At 49.5% G+C, this 20,305-nt stretch overlaps 10 protein-coding genes across 10 annotated transcripts; 4 read left to right on the top strand and 6 right to left on the bottom strand.

Annotated features, from left to right (window-relative positions):
- Nucleotides 1–906: 906 nt before the first annotated feature.
- On the bottom strand, nucleotides 907–1,173 carry N7477_006458 (polyketide synthase; the record flags this gene model as incomplete). Its single annotated transcript, XM_056968121.1, has 1 exon — nucleotides 907–1,173. The coding sequence occupies one exon, from the start codon at nucleotides 1,171–1,173 to the stop codon at nucleotides 907–909; it is 267 nt and encodes an 88-aa protein (XP_056820917.1).
- Nucleotides 1,174–1,534: 361 nt separating this feature from the next.
- On the bottom strand, nucleotides 1,535–2,642 carry N7477_006457 (uncharacterized protein; the record flags this gene model as incomplete). The annotated part of the gene is made up of 3 exons (XM_056968120.1): nucleotides 1,535–1,768; nucleotides 1,825–2,062; nucleotides 2,122–2,642. 3 exons carry the CDS (start codon nucleotides 2,640–2,642, stop codon nucleotides 1,535–1,537), a joined length of 993 nt encoding a protein of 330 aa, XP_056820916.1.
- Nucleotides 2,643–3,605: 963 nt separating this feature from the next.
- Nucleotides 3,606–4,546, bottom strand: N7477_006456 (uncharacterized protein; the record flags this gene model as incomplete). Its single annotated transcript, XM_056968119.1, has 2 exons — nucleotides 3,606–3,855; nucleotides 3,912–4,546. Coding segments are annotated over 2 exons (885 nt in total), but the record flags the coding sequence as incomplete, so codon positions are not given.
- Nucleotides 4,547–5,500: 954 nt separating this feature from the next.
- Nucleotides 5,501–5,788, top strand: N7477_006455 (uncharacterized protein; the record flags this gene model as incomplete). Its single annotated transcript, XM_056968118.1, has 1 exon — nucleotides 5,501–5,788. One exon carries the CDS (start codon nucleotides 5,501–5,503, stop codon nucleotides 5,786–5,788), a length of 288 nt encoding a protein of 95 aa, XP_056820914.1.
- Nucleotides 5,789–6,425: 637 nt separating this feature from the next.
- N7477_006454 (uncharacterized protein) lies at nucleotides 6,426–7,514 on the top strand (the record flags this gene model as incomplete). Its single annotated transcript, XM_056968117.1, has 5 exons — nucleotides 6,426–6,449; nucleotides 6,493–6,604; nucleotides 6,850–6,921; nucleotides 7,097–7,154; nucleotides 7,325–7,514. 5 exons carry the CDS (start codon nucleotides 6,426–6,428, stop codon nucleotides 7,512–7,514), a joined length of 456 nt encoding a protein of 151 aa, XP_056820913.1.
- A 1,452-nt stretch (nucleotides 7,515–8,966) lies between these two features.
- N7477_006453 (uncharacterized protein) lies at nucleotides 8,967–9,665 on the top strand (the record flags this gene model as incomplete). The annotated part of the gene is made up of 2 exons (XM_056968116.1): nucleotides 8,967–9,059; nucleotides 9,126–9,665. 2 exons carry the CDS (start codon nucleotides 8,967–8,969, stop codon nucleotides 9,663–9,665), a joined length of 633 nt encoding a protein of 210 aa, XP_056820912.1.
- A 1,765-nt stretch (nucleotides 9,666–11,430) lies between these two features.
- On the bottom strand, nucleotides 11,431–13,127 carry N7477_006452 (DUF1996 and WSC domain-containing protein; the record flags this gene model as incomplete). Its single annotated transcript, XM_056968115.1, has 3 exons — nucleotides 11,431–12,123; nucleotides 12,178–12,730; nucleotides 12,778–13,127. 3 exons carry the CDS (start codon nucleotides 13,125–13,127, stop codon nucleotides 11,431–11,433), a joined length of 1,596 nt encoding a protein of 531 aa, XP_056820911.1.
- Nucleotides 13,128–13,919: 792 nt separating this feature from the next.
- Nucleotides 13,920–14,234, bottom strand: N7477_006451 (uncharacterized protein; the record flags this gene model as incomplete). Its single annotated transcript, XM_056968114.1, has 2 exons — nucleotides 13,920–13,993; nucleotides 14,042–14,234. 2 exons carry the CDS (start codon nucleotides 14,232–14,234, stop codon nucleotides 13,920–13,922), a joined length of 267 nt encoding a protein of 88 aa, XP_056820910.1.
- A 2,282-nt stretch (nucleotides 14,235–16,516) lies between these two features.
- N7477_006450 (class II aldolase/adducin family protein) lies at nucleotides 16,517–17,576 on the top strand (the record flags this gene model as incomplete). Its single annotated transcript, XM_056968113.1, has 3 exons — nucleotides 16,517–16,853; nucleotides 16,909–17,312; nucleotides 17,373–17,576. 3 exons carry the CDS (start codon nucleotides 16,517–16,519, stop codon nucleotides 17,574–17,576), a joined length of 945 nt encoding a protein of 314 aa, XP_056820909.1.
- A 660-nt stretch (nucleotides 17,577–18,236) lies between these two features.
- Nucleotides 18,237–20,155, bottom strand: N7477_006449 (uncharacterized protein; the record flags this gene model as incomplete). Its single annotated transcript, XM_056968112.1, has 5 exons — nucleotides 18,237–18,422; nucleotides 18,474–19,409; nucleotides 19,467–19,671; nucleotides 19,729–20,059; nucleotides 20,122–20,155. 5 exons carry the CDS (start codon nucleotides 20,153–20,155, stop codon nucleotides 18,237–18,239), a joined length of 1,692 nt encoding a protein of 563 aa, XP_056820908.1.
- Nucleotides 20,156–20,305: the final 150 nt, after the last annotated feature.

Below are 20,305 nucleotides of genomic sequence, written 5' to 3'. Positions count from 1 at the left end.
AGCATTGACGAATCGCAGACCGGGAAAGGAATTGCCTAAGACCGGGCCCATTTTGCGATCTATGCCTAGGGTGCTTATGATAAACCATGCTTTGACCCGGCGTATTTTGAGTTTGCGGAGTGGAAGGCGATTTCCGCACGCGATTGATTCTATATATGTGATGACTATCCTTGGTCCTAGTCTAAGGATCTTGAGATGGATGAGCGATGATCATGAACATCTATTTGCTTGTCACTGCTCAAAACTAATTTCTGGTCAATTGAACCGGAGTTATGTAATGCGAATGTTTCTGCACCTTACACAGAAAGAGGTCACACCTAAACAGATACCCGAGCCGTCACACTAGGGTCAAAAACCAACGTTTTGTCTTGATTCAAGCACCTTGAGACCTTGAGCTATCAAACAATCAACTGTTTCAAGTGATAGCCTGAGTAGTAATATGAGGCTTATAGATCAGCACATGGAGAGGGAATTTAATTTGGTCATCGAGGGCAAAGGCAAGATGCCCAAAATCAAGGGGTTATGCCTTAGCGGCAGGTGAGGAGCAGAGCAGAAACCCCCCAATACTTGATCTTATGAAGTCGCGCCTGAGCTCTCGGAAAAGCGCGAGTCATAGGGCCCTCACTACGAGTGCTAGGTCAAGACTCGCGTTCCGAGGCCAGTAGTTTGCAGCGTTACAGTGCCCAGAAGACAGATAACTACGCCAACTGGCACTCGCAAGCGACCTTGCTCCCGGGCCTCTTCGTTGTTTTGCTGAGGATTTTCGCCGGCAAAATGTGCGATCTTTTGGCTCCCGTTGGCAGATTTTACCCTGTTTTTGTGTCCCGTCGGATCGTAGTGCGTCTTCAAGTCGAATCGGTCCGGGGGCACCGTCGTGTGGACATCGCGACCCTGCTCAAGCAGCTCTCAGAATAGGTCGAGATCGTTGCTCCCCCGGGGCGTGCGGCAGGCCATGCCGACGATGGCCAGTTTCGACTCCGCGTACGACCGAGGCTGTCGCGGACCGTAGTCCTGCAGCACCCAAGGGATGAGATCGGTGGTGTGGATAGTCAGGTTGGGAAACGCGGCCTCCAGGGCGCTCACCAGACTCTTGAAGACTAAGGAGGTGCGAAAGTCTCGATCCGGCACTGTGTGGCGGCGGTGGAGTCTCCTTGTCGTCGAGATGCGAGGCATGGCAGAGGCCGTCATACACGGGCAGGGCGATGGACTCGGAGTAGCGCAGCCGCTACGAGGCCCAGAAGCAAGACTGGATGCGCAATGGTGAGCCACTGATACTCACCGAGGTCTTATCCGCTGCACTGGTTTGAAGGGAATTTGATACAGAGATAGTGATATTAATTCTAGCTAACCTTTGTTCTGTATTCAATAGCTATCCTTGATTGTCAAATGTGAGAGAAACAGTATTTCTGTGCAATGACTCACGGATCAGTCCGTAAGTGGTTCGCGCAAATATCAGGTAGAACGATCCGAGCAATCCCGAAGTATGCAAAGACATAGCAACTTGCTCTGCCCCGTGTGTCTCCAGCCCCGACGACTATGCCAAAGGCATGCCAGTAACGGGATCTAAACGCAAGCGGGAGCCAGCGGAAGAAGGCCTCTTGAGCCCGATGGGCTGACTGAGCATGTAGCAAATGAAAAGATCCAATGGCGCTGTAGCTTCGACCTCAAAGCTCCAGAGTTTGGAATACTGGAGCACAATTCGCCCTTCTTCAACGACAATTTGAGTGATTCTGCCATGCTGCTTACCCATAAATGAGAGAAGCAAAAACTACAAGGTACAATGGTAATTAGTCTTCTGTTCCGCTATATATTATAGGCACTCACTGGGTAGATGGGATATTTTCGGCGAGGCCCACGAGCTCTAATAATTATCATTCTCATAATAGCTCTCATCTCGTGGAGAGTAAGGTTCTGATCTGCAAGTGTCGCATCGACGTCCGCAGAGATAGTGCAAATAGCATGTGGAAGAGGTGAAGTTTCGTCATGGGCTTCTAGAAATAACGCGGATTTCCAATCCAGAGGCATTGCTTCAAGCATAACCGGGTCCCCATATGTTGTGCGTCTACGAAAGATTTAGTATCATAAATTAGTCATAGTGCGGGGATTCAGTTATTCACGTACATCCCCTCCCATGAGCCGCGGAGATCGCCAAGACCAAAAGTTGGGGGTCCACCCTTTCGTGTTGCCCCGAACTCGTATCTGATATGGTTTTCAATCCGACTACAGTGAGTGTCATCCCAGAAGTGGTATTTTTTAAGTCTCTCCTCAAGCAAATTCTGAGCCGCTCTAAGAGGGTCTTCCGGGACAGGGAGGCTCTTTTGTACCGTCTCGAGGGCGTCTTGGAGCGTAGGAACGCATGGCAACCGACGGACATCATAGTCGTTTGCGGCAGCATCGATTGGATATTTTTGAAGGATACCCGCCGGATGGGGATCGAAGAAACTAGGCTCAAATTGTAGAACACCATCGTCTTTGATGTCTACTTGATATGCCTCAACGCCGAAAGCCTGCAAGTCGGTGGGTGAGAGGAAGATAGATTGGCAATCTTCGATTTGCCGATATGTTGCCCAGAGAATTTCTCGGGCCCTGACTCTCGCCCTGTGTCTTGCTTTCGAATCCGTCTCGACAGGTGGGGCACGCATCGAGAGAGAACGATATGAGCACGTCAGATGACGCTGGTGAGACGGAATTGATGATATGAGTGTTGGAACACCCAGACGTTATTCAAGCGGCTGTCCTTCGGGAAACGCTGCGCACCCCTTCCAGGTTCACCTCCAAGATGCAAACCGTGACTATCGACGCAGGTGGTGGGTAACGTACCCTCGTACCTGTCGGCACTGCGTGTGTCGCCCGTCCAGCTTGCACGTGACTATGATTACCCCGAGAGGACACTATCGAAGGCTGTTCCAGAATGTAGGGAGTTGCCTAATTTGGTTGAACGGAGCCAGTAAGGAAAAGTACGACACGCGGGCGACGTCACTGCCCTCGGATTCTCGGTTGAATTTGGTATAGTGGCCTGTTGGAGATCTGACCGCTAGACTAAGAATGTCAATGGCACTTTTCAATACCATACTAGTCATGTGATCTCAATTCTGACATGCCCTTGGGTCACGTGTACCATAGCCACAGTCTCATCCTTATTTATTCCATGCCGTGACTTCACATAGATTATTGCATTGCCATGTATGACTGACTGTTTGTGAGATAGACGCTGCCACGGGGAGTCTGCTGCCCCATGAACTTTTACATCGTGCTACGAGGCAGGTAAGTTAGATCTCAGCACTGAAACGTCGCCCTTTTCTCGGCACTGCTATAATTCTTAAGTATAGTCAACGATGCTAATGATCATTCGCTTTTTGATTTCGTGTTTCTCCGATCGTTCGCAGTGATACTGACCCCCGAATTGTTAGTTGTTGTTAAGTGGTATCAGTTTATAACGGTTCGGAGCACGTGTTGGCTTCACCTCAAGAAGAGGCTACTAGTTAACAGCGCCACGGAGGGGCCCATGCTCGTTGCTGTTGGGACACGCAGGCCCTATTTCTCGGGCTCACATCATGTCGGGGACACGCAGGCCCTGTTTCTAGGGGCACGCGACATGTTCACGTTCAGGCGTCATGCATCTGGATGTCGAGGTTATTCTTATCGTCATCCGAGATCGCCATGCAGAACCCCACAACCAAGCGTGCGAAATGCTCCATGTGGGTGCGTGACTGGATCCGCCACGGTCCATATTCGTACAAGGTCAGGAAGTCTGCGTGCTGCCCTTTTGTTCCCTGCAAGTACTGCGTATATGTCGCGGAATATGAGGCGATAGTCATGAATATCTCTTTGTGGTCCTGAGAGATAAGCATACGGCTATGAGAGCTCATCAGCATTCGATCTCGTGTTCTTCGACGTTCAGTCTCACATACCAAGAGCCGCGTCCCGCATCTTTGTCGTCTGGGATCATATCTTTAAGACACTCCGGGTAGCTCCCCAAGGGGTCCGTCATGATCCAAGCGATGATCTCGGCCGCCTCCTGCCAAAGGACCTCCGGGCGTGCGATTCTGTGGCGAATGGCTGCTTTCGCCTCAACAAGAGCATAGATTCTCTTCGGCCCACTTATGCCTTCCAGGTATCCGTCGGTCAATGCCGTCAGCTTCTTGCTACGCCCTTCGGGACCCAGCTCAACCGAGGAGAACGGGTTGGGATGGGACGTCCATCGGCATCTAACATCGACGATAGTTATCGTGAGTGCCCTCAGCAGCGACATCACGCCCTCGTGGACGATTTGCTCGTCTTTTACCTTTTGGAAAACCACTCCCTCTTGAGCCGAAGCAGCAGTGATAGCGGATGCGAAGACCGGACGAATTCCGCCATATGAACCGGAAGAGCTGGAGCTGGAGCTCTGGTAATAACGCGACGGGTGGTGAGTACGACCCGAGCGTCGGACAGGCACGTTGATTCCAGTCCCGGCTTGTGGAGCGGCCGGAATATCAACTTCTGGTGTGTCGAGGGTCTCGTCTGGGGTCAAGGAAAGAATCTCGAGCTGACAGTCCCGCAAAAGCTGAAAGCGACCAGTTCTACCTGTCCCGCAACATCGCGCTCTGCATTGCCGATATGGTCCAGGTAATTCTGAAACGGTGTGTCCCGTGCCAAGTATTGGAACGCCCTTTCAGTGAGCTCCTTTGTGAACTCTGGAAATTTCCCGGCTTTTGCGATCCGGCCGCAACACTCTCAAGGCTATATAGGTTCTCTCATTCATGTTAGACGCGGAAGGGATCACGTCGATGTCAGCAGGGCTCTTCCGCAATAAAGTAAGGTATTCGGCGCATGTTCGCCATCCCTGAATGTCGCGCACCAAGCTTTGGTGGACGTGAGACATAGTGGTGGTAATGGTGGTGGTGGTGGTGATGATGATCATGGAAACATGCGGTGTTCAGGAAGCGCATTCAGAGGGCAACAGCAACGAGAATCCTCACTCTTCTAGGCTAGGCACCTGAGGTTGCCGTTTCCTATTACCTGAGTACATGGTAGGTACCACCGACTTATTCCTCACTGCCTCCAGTCTGACTTACTGAGATCTGGGTGACAGAGGCCTAATAGGCCGTTGCTTCGACTGACACTTATGAGGCTCCAGGACAGTCGATCAAGGGTGTCAAACCCACAAGATTTAATTTGCAGTGTTACTTAGATACAGACTTCCGCTCATTTACACGCCAATGGTGTGGCTACCTACAGTGCTCCACAATGTCCGATGGACACTGGAATGGAATAGACGTGTAGGCAGATATTGAAATACAGCGGGTTCGCCGAGGCACTCAGCGACATCTGGTCGTATTTTGTGTTTCGAAATGGGGAAAGCGCGCCCCCTACCTCGGACCGATGTATACGTACTCTCACTGCCTTTCTCTCCTCCGCAACTCGTCTTCGCATCACTCTCCCCTGGTTTCCCTCCAGTGTTTTGTGTTTTTGTTTCAAGTTAACAGTACAAATCACGCTACCTCCCCCGCCCGCAACCATGCCCAGCCGACAAAGCTGGAAGAAGAAGAAGAAGACTTCCACGGGACGTGGCTCTCTCATCTTGCGCACGCACATCACCCAGCCCTTCCCAAACCCACTGTATTCAACGCAGCGGCAGCGGGATGTCGACATGAATTCCATCTTCCTGCACGATGAGCCTTTGAGCTGGCGGCATCTTCACATTGTGGAGTTACCTGGCCGTGGTTGTCCGTGGATCCCACCGCATGCAGCAATCTACCACAATCAAGTGCCCGATTCCGACACGTCAAGCGCTGCTGCAGCGTGATGGCGACGAGAATCGCGTCTCCCTGGACGCCCACACACTCATCGGTCCAGTGGCCTCTACAGACAACGAAGCTTCTTTGATATGGGGTTCAATGTATCTCGTCTCATGGGGCAGCCTATCCGGCAAGCCAGGTCAAGCCTTGGGTCAATCATTTGACTCGTCTCGACACTTGTTGACGTCGTTGGTCCTGCATAACCACGGATTGATTTTAAGACGGCGGATGGCGGCATTCACATCGACATATTGACGCTATTCACTTCTAATCAAAGCTGCCTACCTGAGATTGCCGTGGCGAACGTTCCGTCTGATTTTATTGTGGTCTTTGATCTCAAATACGAACCGACTCTACCCGAGGCTGTCGAGTCATGAATCAAGCGTTGCTAATAACGAGAAGTCTTCCGCTAGTTCCGCGCAGACTCCGGCGGCGTTTAATACGGAGCGCGCTGTCCAACTTGCCGCCTCCGCTGCTGGCCCCTCCGCCCCAATTGGGCATCCTCCTCCGCCCCAGGCTCCCCCAGCTCCCCACACCTCCGCCCCGACCACTGAAGGGAAATGACCAGCGTACATGCCACTCGGTGGACCGTATCATGACACTGGATTGCTATACAGACGACCCGTGTTCGTTAGAGAACTCACCATGGCTGGCGTTATGGCAAGAAGCGTAAGTTCTGTCTTCCAATGTTGATGTGGCTGCTCATCGGAAGGTGTGCCCCTCCGACGCCGGCGAAGAATCCAATCGGCTCCGGCCTGGACCGCGGATTGGGAAATATCATCGTGGCGTCGGGATGAAAGGCGTTTTGCGAAACGAGCTTCCCAGTATGCACCACTTAGAAGGCTAACGCGTTGCAGGACCCCTTGGCCCGCAAAGTAAGTAGAACCCCCAACGCAATGGACGCACTCGGTCGGTCGAGCGGAGCATGAATGGATCACCCCATCTGAGATGTTCACATGCTTGATGGGCGGACGAGTCCATGGTGCCCCCATGCTGGATCGATCAGCTGCTTCGATTTATTGCTGCAAGCCGTTTCGTCGATCAAGGGCGGAGTACTGACGATTAGCAGAGGATGTCGCCGGGAACCCCGATCCCTCCGCCGCCTCCGCCTCTGGCGAGGCGAGTCCCTCGAAGGCCTCGGGTGAGTCTTCCTTACCCTTGCCCCAGACGAGCCTAGATGCACAAGTATCCAGCTCGATGGATGCTACGTCTCACGCCTTTCCTACCTTCGTGCAAGCGACTGGCGAGAACGGCTGTTTTGACGGATTGGTTAAGACCGTGTTGTTGAATCAGAGTGGGATACTAACGACTGGTAGAAGAGGCTGCCGCCAAGACCCCGGCCTCCCAGCGAGGCTTATGCCTCGAAGACCACAGGTAAGCCTTCCCCTGAAATCTTCCCTACAATGGCCCCGCGCGAGCCAAAAAAGTATTCTCCCATCCCAACGGATGCCACGTGTCACATTATCTCCCTTCAACGAAAGGGGATGGTGAGGATCATGTCAGCTCAACACGTCTGGCTTAAACACGTTGTGAACCGGTGCAAGATCCTGGCGCGACTCGGACTCCATTAACCACGTCACTCTATGCCTGTTTTGCAAAGATACTGATAGGTCGCAAGCAGGTAGCACGCCCGCTGCTGGCATGACCGGCCTCTTGGATCTCCCCCTGCGCCCCGTTAAGTGCAAGAAAGCCTGGCCCGAAGAAGCCGAGGATAGTTGGGCTCGAACGAGATGATCGGGATTTCTTATTTTTGTTTTGTTATCCATGTATGAGTTACTATGTGGTAGATATTGGCCTCCCTCTTGCTGGGGTCTCGACTCATACCGTTCATAATCAATTGCTCTATCTGCCCTGACTGTGTAGCCCATCTAATACATAAAGTGACCTAGTAATCTCCTGGTGTCTTATTCGACATTGTAGAGAGATTGTCCCTTTCAGTTTCAGATTAGCAAATATTGTCAGACATAATCTAAAACTTGCAGCTCACAAGGGCCACCACTCCCCTCCGCCCTCCGTCTCTACCCAAGCATCTCATACATATCATTGTTTCAGATACTGTCTCCTACCAGGAACAACTATTTCAGTTCCCTCACGGATTGGTTAATAATTAACCCTAATTACTCCGTAAGCTTCGTTCCGTCTTTGCCTTTGTCCCGTTATAGTTTTTCCTGCCGGTTCTAACGCTGGCTGGCCCTCCACCAGCCCGGAGCGCCCCAAGGAGTCCATCGACATGTAGGAATCTGTTCACTCAGTCATTTCTGACTACTGTTCTAAGAAAGGAAAGTCGCTCGAAGAGAGCATTCATGCCCTCCCTGGTCTTGCCCCTTTCCACGCCGACCCCAACAGGAAGCCCCTGACAGACTACCATCTTTGAATATGAGTATGTAAATTCCGGTCCTTTCGTCCCGACATGCATGTCACCCCCATCACGGGGATTCATGGAAGCAACCTCCTCTTCCTCCATACGCTACCCATTCGATGAAATTCCATGTCACTACAGCCGAAACAAGAAGATACTGTAAGGGGGCCCATTCAAGCGGTAATAACTATCTGTGCGGGAGTTTTGAGAAAGACGTTTAGAGAGATATCCAGGAGGAGATTTAGAAGGACTAGGGAAATAAAGTATTGAGGCTCGTTTGCAATATCTCCTTGGTCCGGCTGTATTGAAATCCTATATAAAGAAGGACTGCTTCAAGAGACTTGCATTAGGAACCCTGGAGCTACTAAGTTGCTGCCAGGGAGACTAAGCTGGAATTATCTTAGCTACCCACGTTCGTGCGTAAAGGAGCGGTAAGTTGTGACAGATTAAGGTTCAAGCGGCTGAATGGCATCACGCAACTCTCCAAGCCAGCGCCCGAGCTTCTCCAAGTCCCAGTGCAGTGTAAATCTGCCGCGTATGCACACAGGTAGCAGGAAATATGAAACACTGAGGGGGAAACTAAGCACTCGTATTCGACGGATTCGCCGCTCGCTTCGAAGACCCAGGCCTAGCCCACACGTCCATTTTTAATGTCGCAGTCTACCTATAAGGATCCCCTATTAATGCCTTAGGCAGCACTGCATATGTAGCTTGCTTCCCCTGCCTGCCCTTCGTGATTGTCCTTTCTTGCTTTTACCTTGATTAATCAACATTTGACCCATTCACATATTCTTTTTTACCCTGTTGTGGCATCAATATTTTTTGTTATGGCTGCCAACGGAAGTCGCTCCCAGGAGGCCCATTCTTGGGCTGACGGTCCTTGGCCCCTGATCGAAACCCCCTCAAAGACACGAGACGTTGTAGGCCTCTCAAATCCATCAGTTGTCCCTCTATTATTGCTCACCTGCTAAGACAAAACGCAACAGTCCAAGCATGCGGCGATCTATATCGCTAATGAGATGGCCTTTGCACATAATGCGATGCTTCGAGGTTTGAACTCACTATACCTCCAAGCTGACCTATCTGAGTCGCAAGACATCAGAGACTTCTTGTTCTTCCTTCGTAGCTGGGCTGGATGGGTGTCCCACCACCATGTAATGGAGGAAGAGCAAATGTTCCCGCAGTTCGAGGAGGCTATGAAACAGCCCAATTTCCTACAAGGGAATATCGAGGAGCACCATACTTTTCAACCGGCTCTGAAAAAGCTTCTCGCGTACGGGGAGACTAGGCCCGACGAATATCAAGTCTCAACCGTACGTAACTTGATTGAGGAGATGGCCCCTAGCTTTCGTGCGCACCTGGTCCACGAAATCACCAGTCTATTGTCTATGGCCACCTACGATGGCCCCTCTCTACTCAAAGTCTACAAAGGGTGCGAGGCCGAGGCAGCTAAACAAAACAAGGTAAAACCTTTCTACTTTCTCCTCTATTCCCCCCTGCTGCTCCCCCCTTTTCTCCCTCTGTGAAAGCCTTTGCTGAACTTGCTAATGAGTCAATCAATACACATCAGTGTGTGGTTCCGCCTATGGTTCTTGGGCTGCGCGATATTACCTTCGAGGGGGGGCAACAAATGGCCAGCACTGCCACCACTATCTACTCACCTCATTCATTACTTGCTTGCCCGCAAACATGCCGGTGCTTGGAGATTCTTGCCATCTGATACGTGGGGAAACCCACGCCCGTTGAAGTTTGCGGCCTCTTAAACTAGAGAAAAAGCTTCGTTGGGAAACAGTGAGAGCATTGGACCCAAGTATGTGCTTTGGACTGGCATTCGAAAGACGTACACCTTATAAACAAGATTTTCAAACTAGTGGGAACTTCGTTTGATTTCAAAGCGGCAAAGACGGAGAAGCTACAGTAATTTCCACTCAAACTGTACATCCTTTTTGCTATGGCCTATGTGATAGCTTGGGAGTTCATACTTTAGAGAGTGGAGCCGCTCAAACACTACTGCCCCCGGGATCGAGAGTATTTCTCTTTGACTGCTAACAATTGGGCTCATCACGGCGTAATTCAGTCCTGCTCCGAGGAGAATTTCCGTAGATTTGCGTGCCGAATGTCACTCGATGGGGCACCTTAATGTATTGGCCTACCTTCAGCCAGTTCGCTAAGGTTTTTTTGCCCACCGTGGCTAGTGTGTCCGGATGCGCGAATTGTTACTACCATAGGCACAGCATCACCTGTGATTTATCAGAGAATGCCACGCGTCGTGTGCGTCAAAGCGCTGCAGATACTGCCCACGGTCATTCCCGACGTATCAGCGCCAATATTCCCGACCCCTATACTGGTATACGCGACGAGATCAACAACCAAGTGCAAGAGCTGACTCAAGTGCAAACGACCAACGAAAACAACAGTTTGCGTGACAGAATTTTCCCGCCACGAGAACCGGGCAGAGCATACACGAAATGGTAACTAATTCGAAAATCACTTCATTTGGTCCCCAATCGGACCCCATTCCATCAAGGGCTATATGCAGATGCCAAGATGCTTGCTATTTTAGAAAGGAGATCGTGGCCCAGTGATATTCTACTTTCGCTCAGCTAAGAAGGTCAATGCGGCCGTCGCGCGACGGGGTGATTTGTTACCCACTCTCACCCTACTTCTCACCCTACCTATTACGCACTCACCCTTCTCACCTTTGTTCCAGCCACGCTAAAGCAGCCGTCAATCAGTTACTTTTAGTAACGTTACGAGAATGTATTTTACTCCAGCGAAACTCCAGACACATACGACCATAGGGTGTGGAGAACAGGGCTTCCCGTCCGCTCAGCCGTACTTAAGCCACACGCCGGCAGGTTAGTAGTTGGGTGGGTGACCACCAGCGAATCCCTGCTGTTGTATGTTTTTGCTCTTGAATTTTTCTTCACGGGATTCTTGATATAGATCTATAATAGATGTAGACTTGCAAATAGCAAATGGGTCGCCTACCCACGGCAGCAGCGGTTTGGGGTCGATCGTCCCAAGACAGGCCCAAACTTTCAAAGTTCGTAGTATTTACTGCTTCGAGGGCCAAGCATGAATACGATTAACTTACGCAGAATAGGTCGCTAGCGCTCCGTGAATATCTCCATTTTCGGGCTGTCAGACAGCCCGGTTTCAAGTGCCGCTCGCCCACCAGAAATGTCGACCAGGAGAAGGAAAATCAACGTTGACCTCAACACAAGACTTGATTTATTTACAGTATGACCGTTCTTGAGACACATTTGCGCCCGCAGCGCGAGTACATGGCTAAGTATGCTTTCCGTGCATATGGCGACGGAAGTGTGCACTCGCTCTCTTCGATTCAATCTTTACGGCCTGCTCATACACACTTAAGGCTGAGCTACCGCCGCAAACTTGAGAGGCGTCACCTTCACACTGCATGTCGCAATTCTCTGCCGCAATCTTCGAGCTTCCTTCCATCTTGTTTCCACAAAAACATTGTCCAGCGTATTCAGTGCCTGCCAAGCTGAAGCCTGCGTCGCCGCAGTACTTCATGCAGCCAGTTGAAGTGACCTTTCCAATGCCCAGGTCGGCGAATTGAACTCCACTCAATGCTCGGGTAGATGTATTGTCAGAATAGCATCCGAGATAAGACCAGCTAGTATTATCAGTTTGGGTCGTAGAGGCTTTAGATGTAGTGGTTGACTCAGACTCGGTCTCTGTCTTCGATGTCGATATCACGCTGGTTGTTGCCTTGGGATTTGTTGACTGCGATGTACTGGGTAGTGCAGCTTCTCCTTGACCCCATCCAGTTGGAGGATTGTTACCAGGTAGCTTTTCTAGAACACCAGAGATCTTTTCGGGGACAAGATTTGCAATGTTACAGCTATTGGCGGAATCGTTGATCATGCCAGCATCCGCACACTTGTCCATACCCGAATCTCCGGCATCGCAGTTCTTGATAATCTTCTGTAAGACATCCACATCCCAACCAGCAATCTGCATGTTTATATTAGTCACTACATCTGCGATATGTAAATGCATAATACTCACAAAGTCTCCATGAAGAGAATAACCAGTACGATCCCCGTTGGCTAGAATGAAGGGCTGCGAGCCCTGTCCCTGTTCCCACATTTCTGCAAACAGCGGAGTATTCCAGTATACCTCGTAGAAAATATGCGGAAGGTGAATCCAACCCTCGGGGCAATTCGCCTTACCGCCAGTAGTCCCCTTACTGCTAGGGAATATCATGTTGGTCTCGTAAGCATCCAGGCCAGCTTTAGGGTTGTAGCATGAAGGGAAGTGAATATCAGCTCGCAGAGGGGACGCGTAGCCGTCGCAGTTCATATCCGGGAAGCCAGCTCCAGCTCCTTTGTTATTCGGATCTTGAATGCCGACGCCATGCAGGCCATCAGACGTTGCAGGGTATGAAGGCGGATCGTACGAAGAGCGAGGACAAGTCCATTGAACGGGTTGTATGGTGCCAGCGTTCGTGTCTAGTACATTGGCAGCGCCGCCAGGTGGTGGTGTTCGGGCACTGTTGTTCCCACTGACCATGCGAAGACCGACTGGGAAAGGTTCAATTTCATCATCGGTGGGTTCAAAGCTGTTCATGTCAGTTGGTGCTCCAAAGAGACTGGTCGGGGAACGGACAAATAATAGACGTTCATGTAGAACATTGGAACTGAGATGAAACTGCCATTCGCTGGGTCTTGGAAGTATAGAGATGGAGTCCAGTAGTTACTTTTGTCTGCAGCCACCAAAGAAGAGGTGCAGGCAGAGTCAAGCAAGGCATCATTTTCCATGGTCAGGTTGAAGTTACTTCCTCCTTGGATAGCATGTACATGGCTAGATGCTGTACCGGGACTAACGATAGGATCCATTCGGCCCTCAGTCAGCGGGCCTTGGCCATAGAAGTGATTCACAGCAAATGTTCGCGAGTCTTTTGCTGATGCGACCGCGAGAAAGCCAGCAAAGTGAGCGATTATAATATTGAAATGCATCTCGGTCAGGTGGCTGGAGTGAAACTTGAATGAATGTATGAATAAGCAAAGAACCAGCACCTAGCGTAGTGAATGTTCGAATGAATGTGACTCTTCGAGTATCCAGACTCGATAGAAAGACGAATGAAACCTTGGAGACAATTTAGTACGACAGAATGGGGAGAAGAAACGGCATTTATATCTAGAATTATGCGGCCGGAGTGGTTGTGAGGAAAATAATAGGAGACTCGCTGGACAGTTTCCTTAAAGGAGAGCTCACAGTGCAGTCAGGGTCCGAGTTTCAAGCTCGAATCTCTGCATTTACTGTGAGTGGGCAAATGCGCAGTATTAAATTAGCGAGGTCGCGCCAGGGGTAACGCCACTCCGATGTGTAGCTAGCTTGCTTTTTCTTGAGCGCCATGGTCTGTATTCATTTAAAACATTAGGAGTACTCTACAAAGTGGTGAGCATTTTAAAGAAGGGCTTAGGGACGTTTCAAGATTGACCTATGTGAAACAAGGGTCCACACTAGCCGAAAGAAGCAATTGCACTTCTCGAACGTCACTTTCCATTGATTGATGAGTTTCCCGCTGTTGATACGAAAATTCTAAAGATTGAAAAGTCTACAGACTACGTTGAGAAATCAAATCTCGATCATCATTTTCGTTCATTCTGCTTCAGCCAGTTACTGAATAAATCATCATGTGTGGCAGCACCGGACGGCGGCTAACATGGAACCACACAAAAGCTGAGATTGGCCATTCCGGAATGCAGGACCAATTCAGACTTCGTTGATCATGATACTACAGGCAACTAGGGGCCACTGTAGGTGCAGTTGGACAGGTCAAAGGTGGTCAGATCAATGGTGTAGGGCGGTCCAGCTGCGCCTGATATCATCAGTAAGCATCTTTAAACGAAACTGAGGGGTAACTAACTCAAAGCCAAAGTGTAGGCAACGGTGCAGCTAATGGCCTGGTCGGCTGCAAGTGTCGACTGAGTCTTGAGAACGTCAAGGAGGTTCTTGACCTGGACTTGACTAAGCTTCACGCTTTCGACGGCAGGGGCCGTGGGGACAGCGGAAGTCATCATGGCGAGAGCCAGAGTACCGAGGATGACTTGGAACTGCATTTTGATGTTTGATTGATACTGGTCAGAATAGACTTGTTCTTGAAGTATTGTCGAGTGAGACTTCAGCTGTGTTTGAATGTGAGTTGTAGAAGAATATCGTACGGGGAGAGACTGGCATACTTATAAGCATGGCAAGTTCCACTTCACATGTACTGAATCAAGCTCAGTTTGTAAAGTGGGTAGCAGTTCCATGCAAAAGTAACATTGTATAACCCGAAAGAAAGAAAGTAAGTGAGTTCTAGACCTCTGCCAGCGGTGCCAAGTGCTGCGAGCGAGGCACATATTGGGAATTTCAAATAGAGAGTTTCGTACCCTCCTGTGGAAGCATGTCAAGCTGTGGAGTCTAGTTAGGATAGAATTTACTCTCTCTTCCACTAGGATAGTACTGGAAATACTGAAGCCTAAAGACTGGTACTGGTAACGAATAGCACAGAACAGCTGAGGAATACTAGAAGCACAAGGTTTGAACTGACAAACTTGCGCCCATCTCAAGTTTATTTTGACCCTTCATGCCACCTAATAATCTTTAGTCAGACTGTCAATTCTTGTAAATCGTGGTCTATCCCTTCTGAATGATTAACTTAGGGTATAGACTATATTCAGACAATTATCGGGTTCAGAGTCCTGTCGACTTGTACAATTGAGGAAGGTTACTTTTTGAAGGTGACATGGGAAACCCTTGGACCGGAAGTATATTTTCGGGACTAAAAATAATGTGCGATTTCAATTTGAATGAATGAAAGACATGATCCACCTAGTGAATGAGCTGAGAGGTGTGTTATGCTCCCTTCGGAATTGGCTTAGGTCTGAGGGCAAACAAAGTGGAATGACAGAGGTGCAATAAAACAATCAAAAGGGCTCGCTAGGTGCAATTATTGTTAATTCCTCAGTCTGTGTCGTATGATATGATGTGCTTACTACAAAACGCCCCTATAGTAAAATACTCCAGAGTGCAGCTGACGCCAACCTGGGCCGGTCTTTCTGACACCTCCGAAGTTTTGTTGATTAAACTTGCCAAGTCTGAGCCTTGAGGCGAGATTTCTGGGCCTCGGGTCTCGTTGAAAAGGGTAGGAGATGTGGTAGCAAATAAGAGAGTGGGCAAGAGACCCAAAAGATAGAGTAAGTAAGATATTGCTTGAGTCTTCATTCTTTAGAAATGGCTTGGCAAGTTTCTTTGAACTGGTTTGTGACTGGAGATACGCTAGGAAGTTGGTACTGTTTAATCGGTTGTTCGACATCAACATGGAAGACATAAGAGTTATAAGGATCTTGCCTTCCACTCCACTGGGCTTGACACAGGTCGCTGTCTCACATTCAGGATAATGACCTTTGATTGTATTAGGTTTTTCTTTTGGATTTTGTACCTCCACCGAGTAATCGGCCAGACTGCGTAGCAATAGTCAAATCTTGACAGCGCTCGCTCTAATTCACTTTGGACGCTGGATTGAAGACTGCCGAGACAAAGTGACTCCTATAGCGTGTGATAGCCTTTATACGGACAATAGAATAACCTCCTCCGGGATTGATGATTGAATCACAATATGCAGGCACAGGATTAGTGCAGAATGTAACTGCAACCCTCTATGTTGAACAAGGTTATTTCTGTCACACATTTACTTCAATAGGTAGACAATCTCTAGTAACTCAATAATGGGATGGCGACGAACTTCTAGGTGCTGGGATGATCTGAAGAGGTTTCCCCGCTTTTGGTATTATATCTATACCACAGATCCCATTCTTCTTATTGTCGGCTATTTTCTGCCGAGTCATGGGACGAGGTATGAATGAAGCCACTGGCAAAAGCTCACTAGCCCTGCCTAAACCCGATCGAAGAGAACATCAAGCCCTGTGTAACAATCCGAATACTGCTAATTGTTGTCCACCGTGATGTCGGTGGTTTTGCATTTGAGTTTTTTCTCTGCATTCTTTGAGTCGAGGTCTTACAATGAGCCCAGAGCTTGTTTTCAGAATCAATAATTGTTAGACCTTCCAAATCCTCTTGATGCTAAACTGAACTTCATTGAGATCTTGTCCCACGGCCGGGGCCAGGCTGCGACTCTTTCCTCGTCACTTACCGCCAAGGGCCAAGGGTCGGTCACTGGATCTTCATCGTCATTTATGAGCGCGGATAAATTTCCGACTATGTCTGTCGATAATTCCGAGAGGTCAGTTTTGCGGGGTTTAGCAGGGCTACTGCCGAGGCTTCCCCGCCATAAACGGTAGTCAACACTTCTATGCCATATGGTTGTGGTTGCTCCTTCAAAGTTCCATTCCGACTTCCAATGCAACAAGTGATTTCAACAGCTCCAAAACAGGCTGTTCTTAATATGTCTCCGTCGGCGACTCTCAGTCCCGTTGAGGTCAGCATTCCTCCATCGGAAACGGGAGCCAGTGTGCATTCGCGTCCACCGCCCGAACAGGTTCAGTCTCTAGGTAAGACAAAGGATGGTAGAGCTCTGAAAATCCGTACCTATCCAAAATTTGAGTCGCCCCTGGAGGAACGTATATATCGCAAACAGCATCTCGCAGCGGCCTTCCGGGTGTTTGCAGACCGGGGATTTGATGAAGGTGTCGCTGGTCACATATCTGTTCGCGATCCCCTTCTCACGGACCATTTTTGTACGTTTCCCTCGGATTCATCGTCATTCTATTGTCTGATGGAGAACCTTGCAAGGGCTCAACCCTTTGTCTATGCATTTCTCTCAGATTAGGGTCTCAGATCTTATACTTGTGGACGAAGAAGGTGCTATAGTCCAAGGCGACCAGCCGATCAATACCGCCGCATTCACTATCCACTCAGCTATTCACAAGGCTCGACCGGATGTTCACGCTGCCTGTCATGCCCATAGTGTCTATGGCAAGGCTTTCTCATGCTTCGGTCGGAAGCTTGAAATGTTGACCCAGGACTCTCTACGCTTCTACGAGGATCATGCCGTGTACGACAACTTCGGAGGTGTTGTTGTAGACAAGGCGGAAGGTGAACGTATTGCCAAAAGCCTTGGCAAATGCAAAGCAGTCATTCTGCAGAATCATGGGCTTCTAACTGTGGGCCAGTCAGTCGATGAAGCCGCCTTCTGGGTACGTCATTGTCGTAATCCGAGATTGTGGTGATCTGGGTCATTTTCTAATGTCGTGTAGTTTATCAGCCTAGACAAGAGCTGCCAGGCACAGCTTCTAGCCGATGCAGCTTCCGCAGGGTCCGGTCATGCGAAGATAACTATCAGTCACGAAGAGGCGAAATATTCGAAAGCGAACGTCGGCGGCCCTGGCAAGGGATGGCTGGCATTCCAGCCCTACTATGACGAACAGCTCGCCAAGACGAATGGTCATTTCCTAGGCTAGATATCTACTCTTCAGATATATGGCCATGCTACTGTCTTGATTCGAAATTAATATTAAATTTACATTCTCACCGGCAGCTGAGAAGTTCCTTCATCAGCGCTCCTCTGCCCCGATCATTGAAAATTTGCTTTATCACAATCGATCTCCAGGAACAATCCTTTCTATACTATACTATACGCAAAGGCCTACAAAGACCACTGTGGCTCAATATGAGACACCTTCTCCTTTCAAGCTCGACAAACGAAGAGCAGCCCATCGAATTGAGTAATGAATATCTTGCGCCAGGTATTGGAGTCATATACTAGCACCTGATTGAAAGAAGCCAAGTAAATGGCCTCGAAATACTTATTTCAAGTTTGAGTCTAAACCAAGATACTCGATGGGACTATTGTATCTGAATGCTGTAAATTCCTGGTTTTAATCGATTTACACTATAAATGTAATCATTGTTCAAGTATCCCAACTTTATCTCCATTTCATATCCTTATATTAAATTCTAAGATACGAGTATGTACAGATATACAGTTGCTTCTACCAGCAACATTCTACCTGGAAAACGCAAATCTCTCGACGACTGGAGTCAGGCCTCGCGAACTCAATGATGTACAGAGACGTGTTTATGCAGGTCGCGTCATTCCTGTGATTCCTTGGAGTAATTCATCATACAGTCCGGCAAAGAGGCCCATAGTCTTTGCCATCCAGATACTGCTGATGCCAAGACGTGCTACCTACACATGTGTGGCACCAGAATAGATCATTCGGGTCATATTTCTTCTTTATTGCAGCAAGGCGGGGGTAGTGGGAGCCATAAAAGTCAGATGCCCATTGGGGGTCATTCTTATCTGCCTTCATGAAATTAGCAGAATTCTTTTCATTTGAATGAACAGACAAACGTACCTCATTCATGTAGCTGCCCCCATCTGGCGTCTGGCGTCTCATTGCCCCACCTTTGTGATAAGTGATGTCGGCTTTGATATTTTGGACAGTACGCATATCGTTCCCCTCCGCCCAGCCTCTGGCAACCACATTGACAACGTAAGTGGATCGCCAGGCAGGGTTGACACCTGAGTACTGATCATCCTTATTGGCGATGACTTTGCCGCCGCCAACAAGCTCAACACTATTGATAGTATGCTCTTCCGGCTGTCCTGCGATGACACCGATCATGTTGCGAAGATCGGAAGGGCTGTCTGTAAGAGCGGCTTTACTGAACATGCGTGATGTTAAAGCAGACTTCGACGAGCCGACAGTCTGGTGGACACCAGACATGGCACGGTAATAAGCCGCATATGTGGGGAACTGAAACCAGGTCACTGAGACGCAGAGTGAAGTCTCATTGTACTTTCCCAACTTCTGGAGGAGAGGTTGGAAAGTGTTCTTGGCATCATTGAGGGACTTGTCCATAGCTGCAACAGCATGTACATAGCCAACCGTTTGCTTAGCGAAGAGTACAGTGGGGCTGTTGATGGACCAAGTCCCATATCCTGAGAAGCCTGCATCCATGAGGCGTGGATAGTCTTCCCAAACTTGTGTGATGGCATCTAGAAGTATCTCTGTGTTGTTTGTGAGAGGCATGATGGTAAGCGATTGAGCGACGACGGGCTTGGTGGGATATCCCTTGACTGTCATGGAGATCACGACGCCATAGCTCCCACCTCCACCACCACGGAGCGCAAAAAGTAGATCTGCATGGTGGCACGGGTTGGCGGTCACGATCGAGCCATTTGCAAGAACAACTTGGGTCTCGAGTACTTGGTCTGCGGCAAGGCCGTATTCGTGGCTTGCAGGGGAATGACCACCGCCTTGTGTATAACCACCAATGCATCCCACGGTCTGTGAACACAAAATCAGACTTCGCTTTTTCCCCTGCGGGACTACTCTCAGACATACCGGATCGCCGCCGCCGACAACCGTAATACCGCGCTTGAAGGCAAACTCATACACATCTGCCCAGACATAGCCGCCACCAATTGTAAGCGCCGCACCGGTCCAGTCACTATTGGAGCATTTATCGGAGGGGCGATATTTTTCTTGTATCGTAATACCCTTCTGGATATACTTGGTCCAGATTTGAAGCGCGCCATAACCCTCGGACCTAAAATTGCAAGGACCGTCAGAGCATTCCAAGACGTGAGTGAAGAATACCACATACTTTCCCAAGATATCGTGCCCAGTATTTCTGACAACCAACCGGACATTGTGCCTCTGTGCAAAGGCCATACCCGCAGCGAGTTCTGCCGGCTCGGTAGCGTTAATCGTATACACCGGAGCAGGGCCAAGGATGCACGTTCCAGGGGTATCCTTGCGCAGATCAACCGGCGGACAGACATCATCGGTCGGGTAGCAGTACCCGACAGGAGAGAGTTCCTGGAATGTGGAATTGAATCGGTGCGAATAGACCTGGGCACACTCATCCTTGTTATGGTAGGGGCCGGGGTAGCACGAAATGGCGACTGGGAGGTTGCGGATGAGCTTCCCCGCGACTGTTGTGTTCAGCGAGTCCCAAGAGTCTTTGGAAGGCCAACACGGGTCTCCTGGCGTCTACCGAGAAGGTATCTGTTATTTTCCAATCCCTCCATTCCGAGAAGTTGGATGAAACGTACGCATTTGCAGGAATCCTGCAAACCAGCGAGTCCCAGGCTCACGAGAGCCAAGACAGTCAACAGACTTGATACCATTTCAAGCCTGGATATGCGCACAAAGAGATTATGAGAAGTGGTCTAGGCAAT

The sequence above is a fragment of the Penicillium maclennaniae genome, assembly GCF_028827695.1.
Source record: "Penicillium maclennaniae strain IBT 15551 chromosome Unknown utg000006l:1.0-2513246.0:1.0-2515036.0, whole genome shotgun sequence".
Classification (NCBI taxonomy): Eukaryota; Fungi; Ascomycota; class Eurotiomycetes; order Eurotiales; family Aspergillaceae; genus Penicillium; species Penicillium maclennaniae.
The sequence above is the reverse complement of the archived record's forward strand: the minus strand, read 5'-3'. Positions and strand labels throughout refer to the sequence as shown.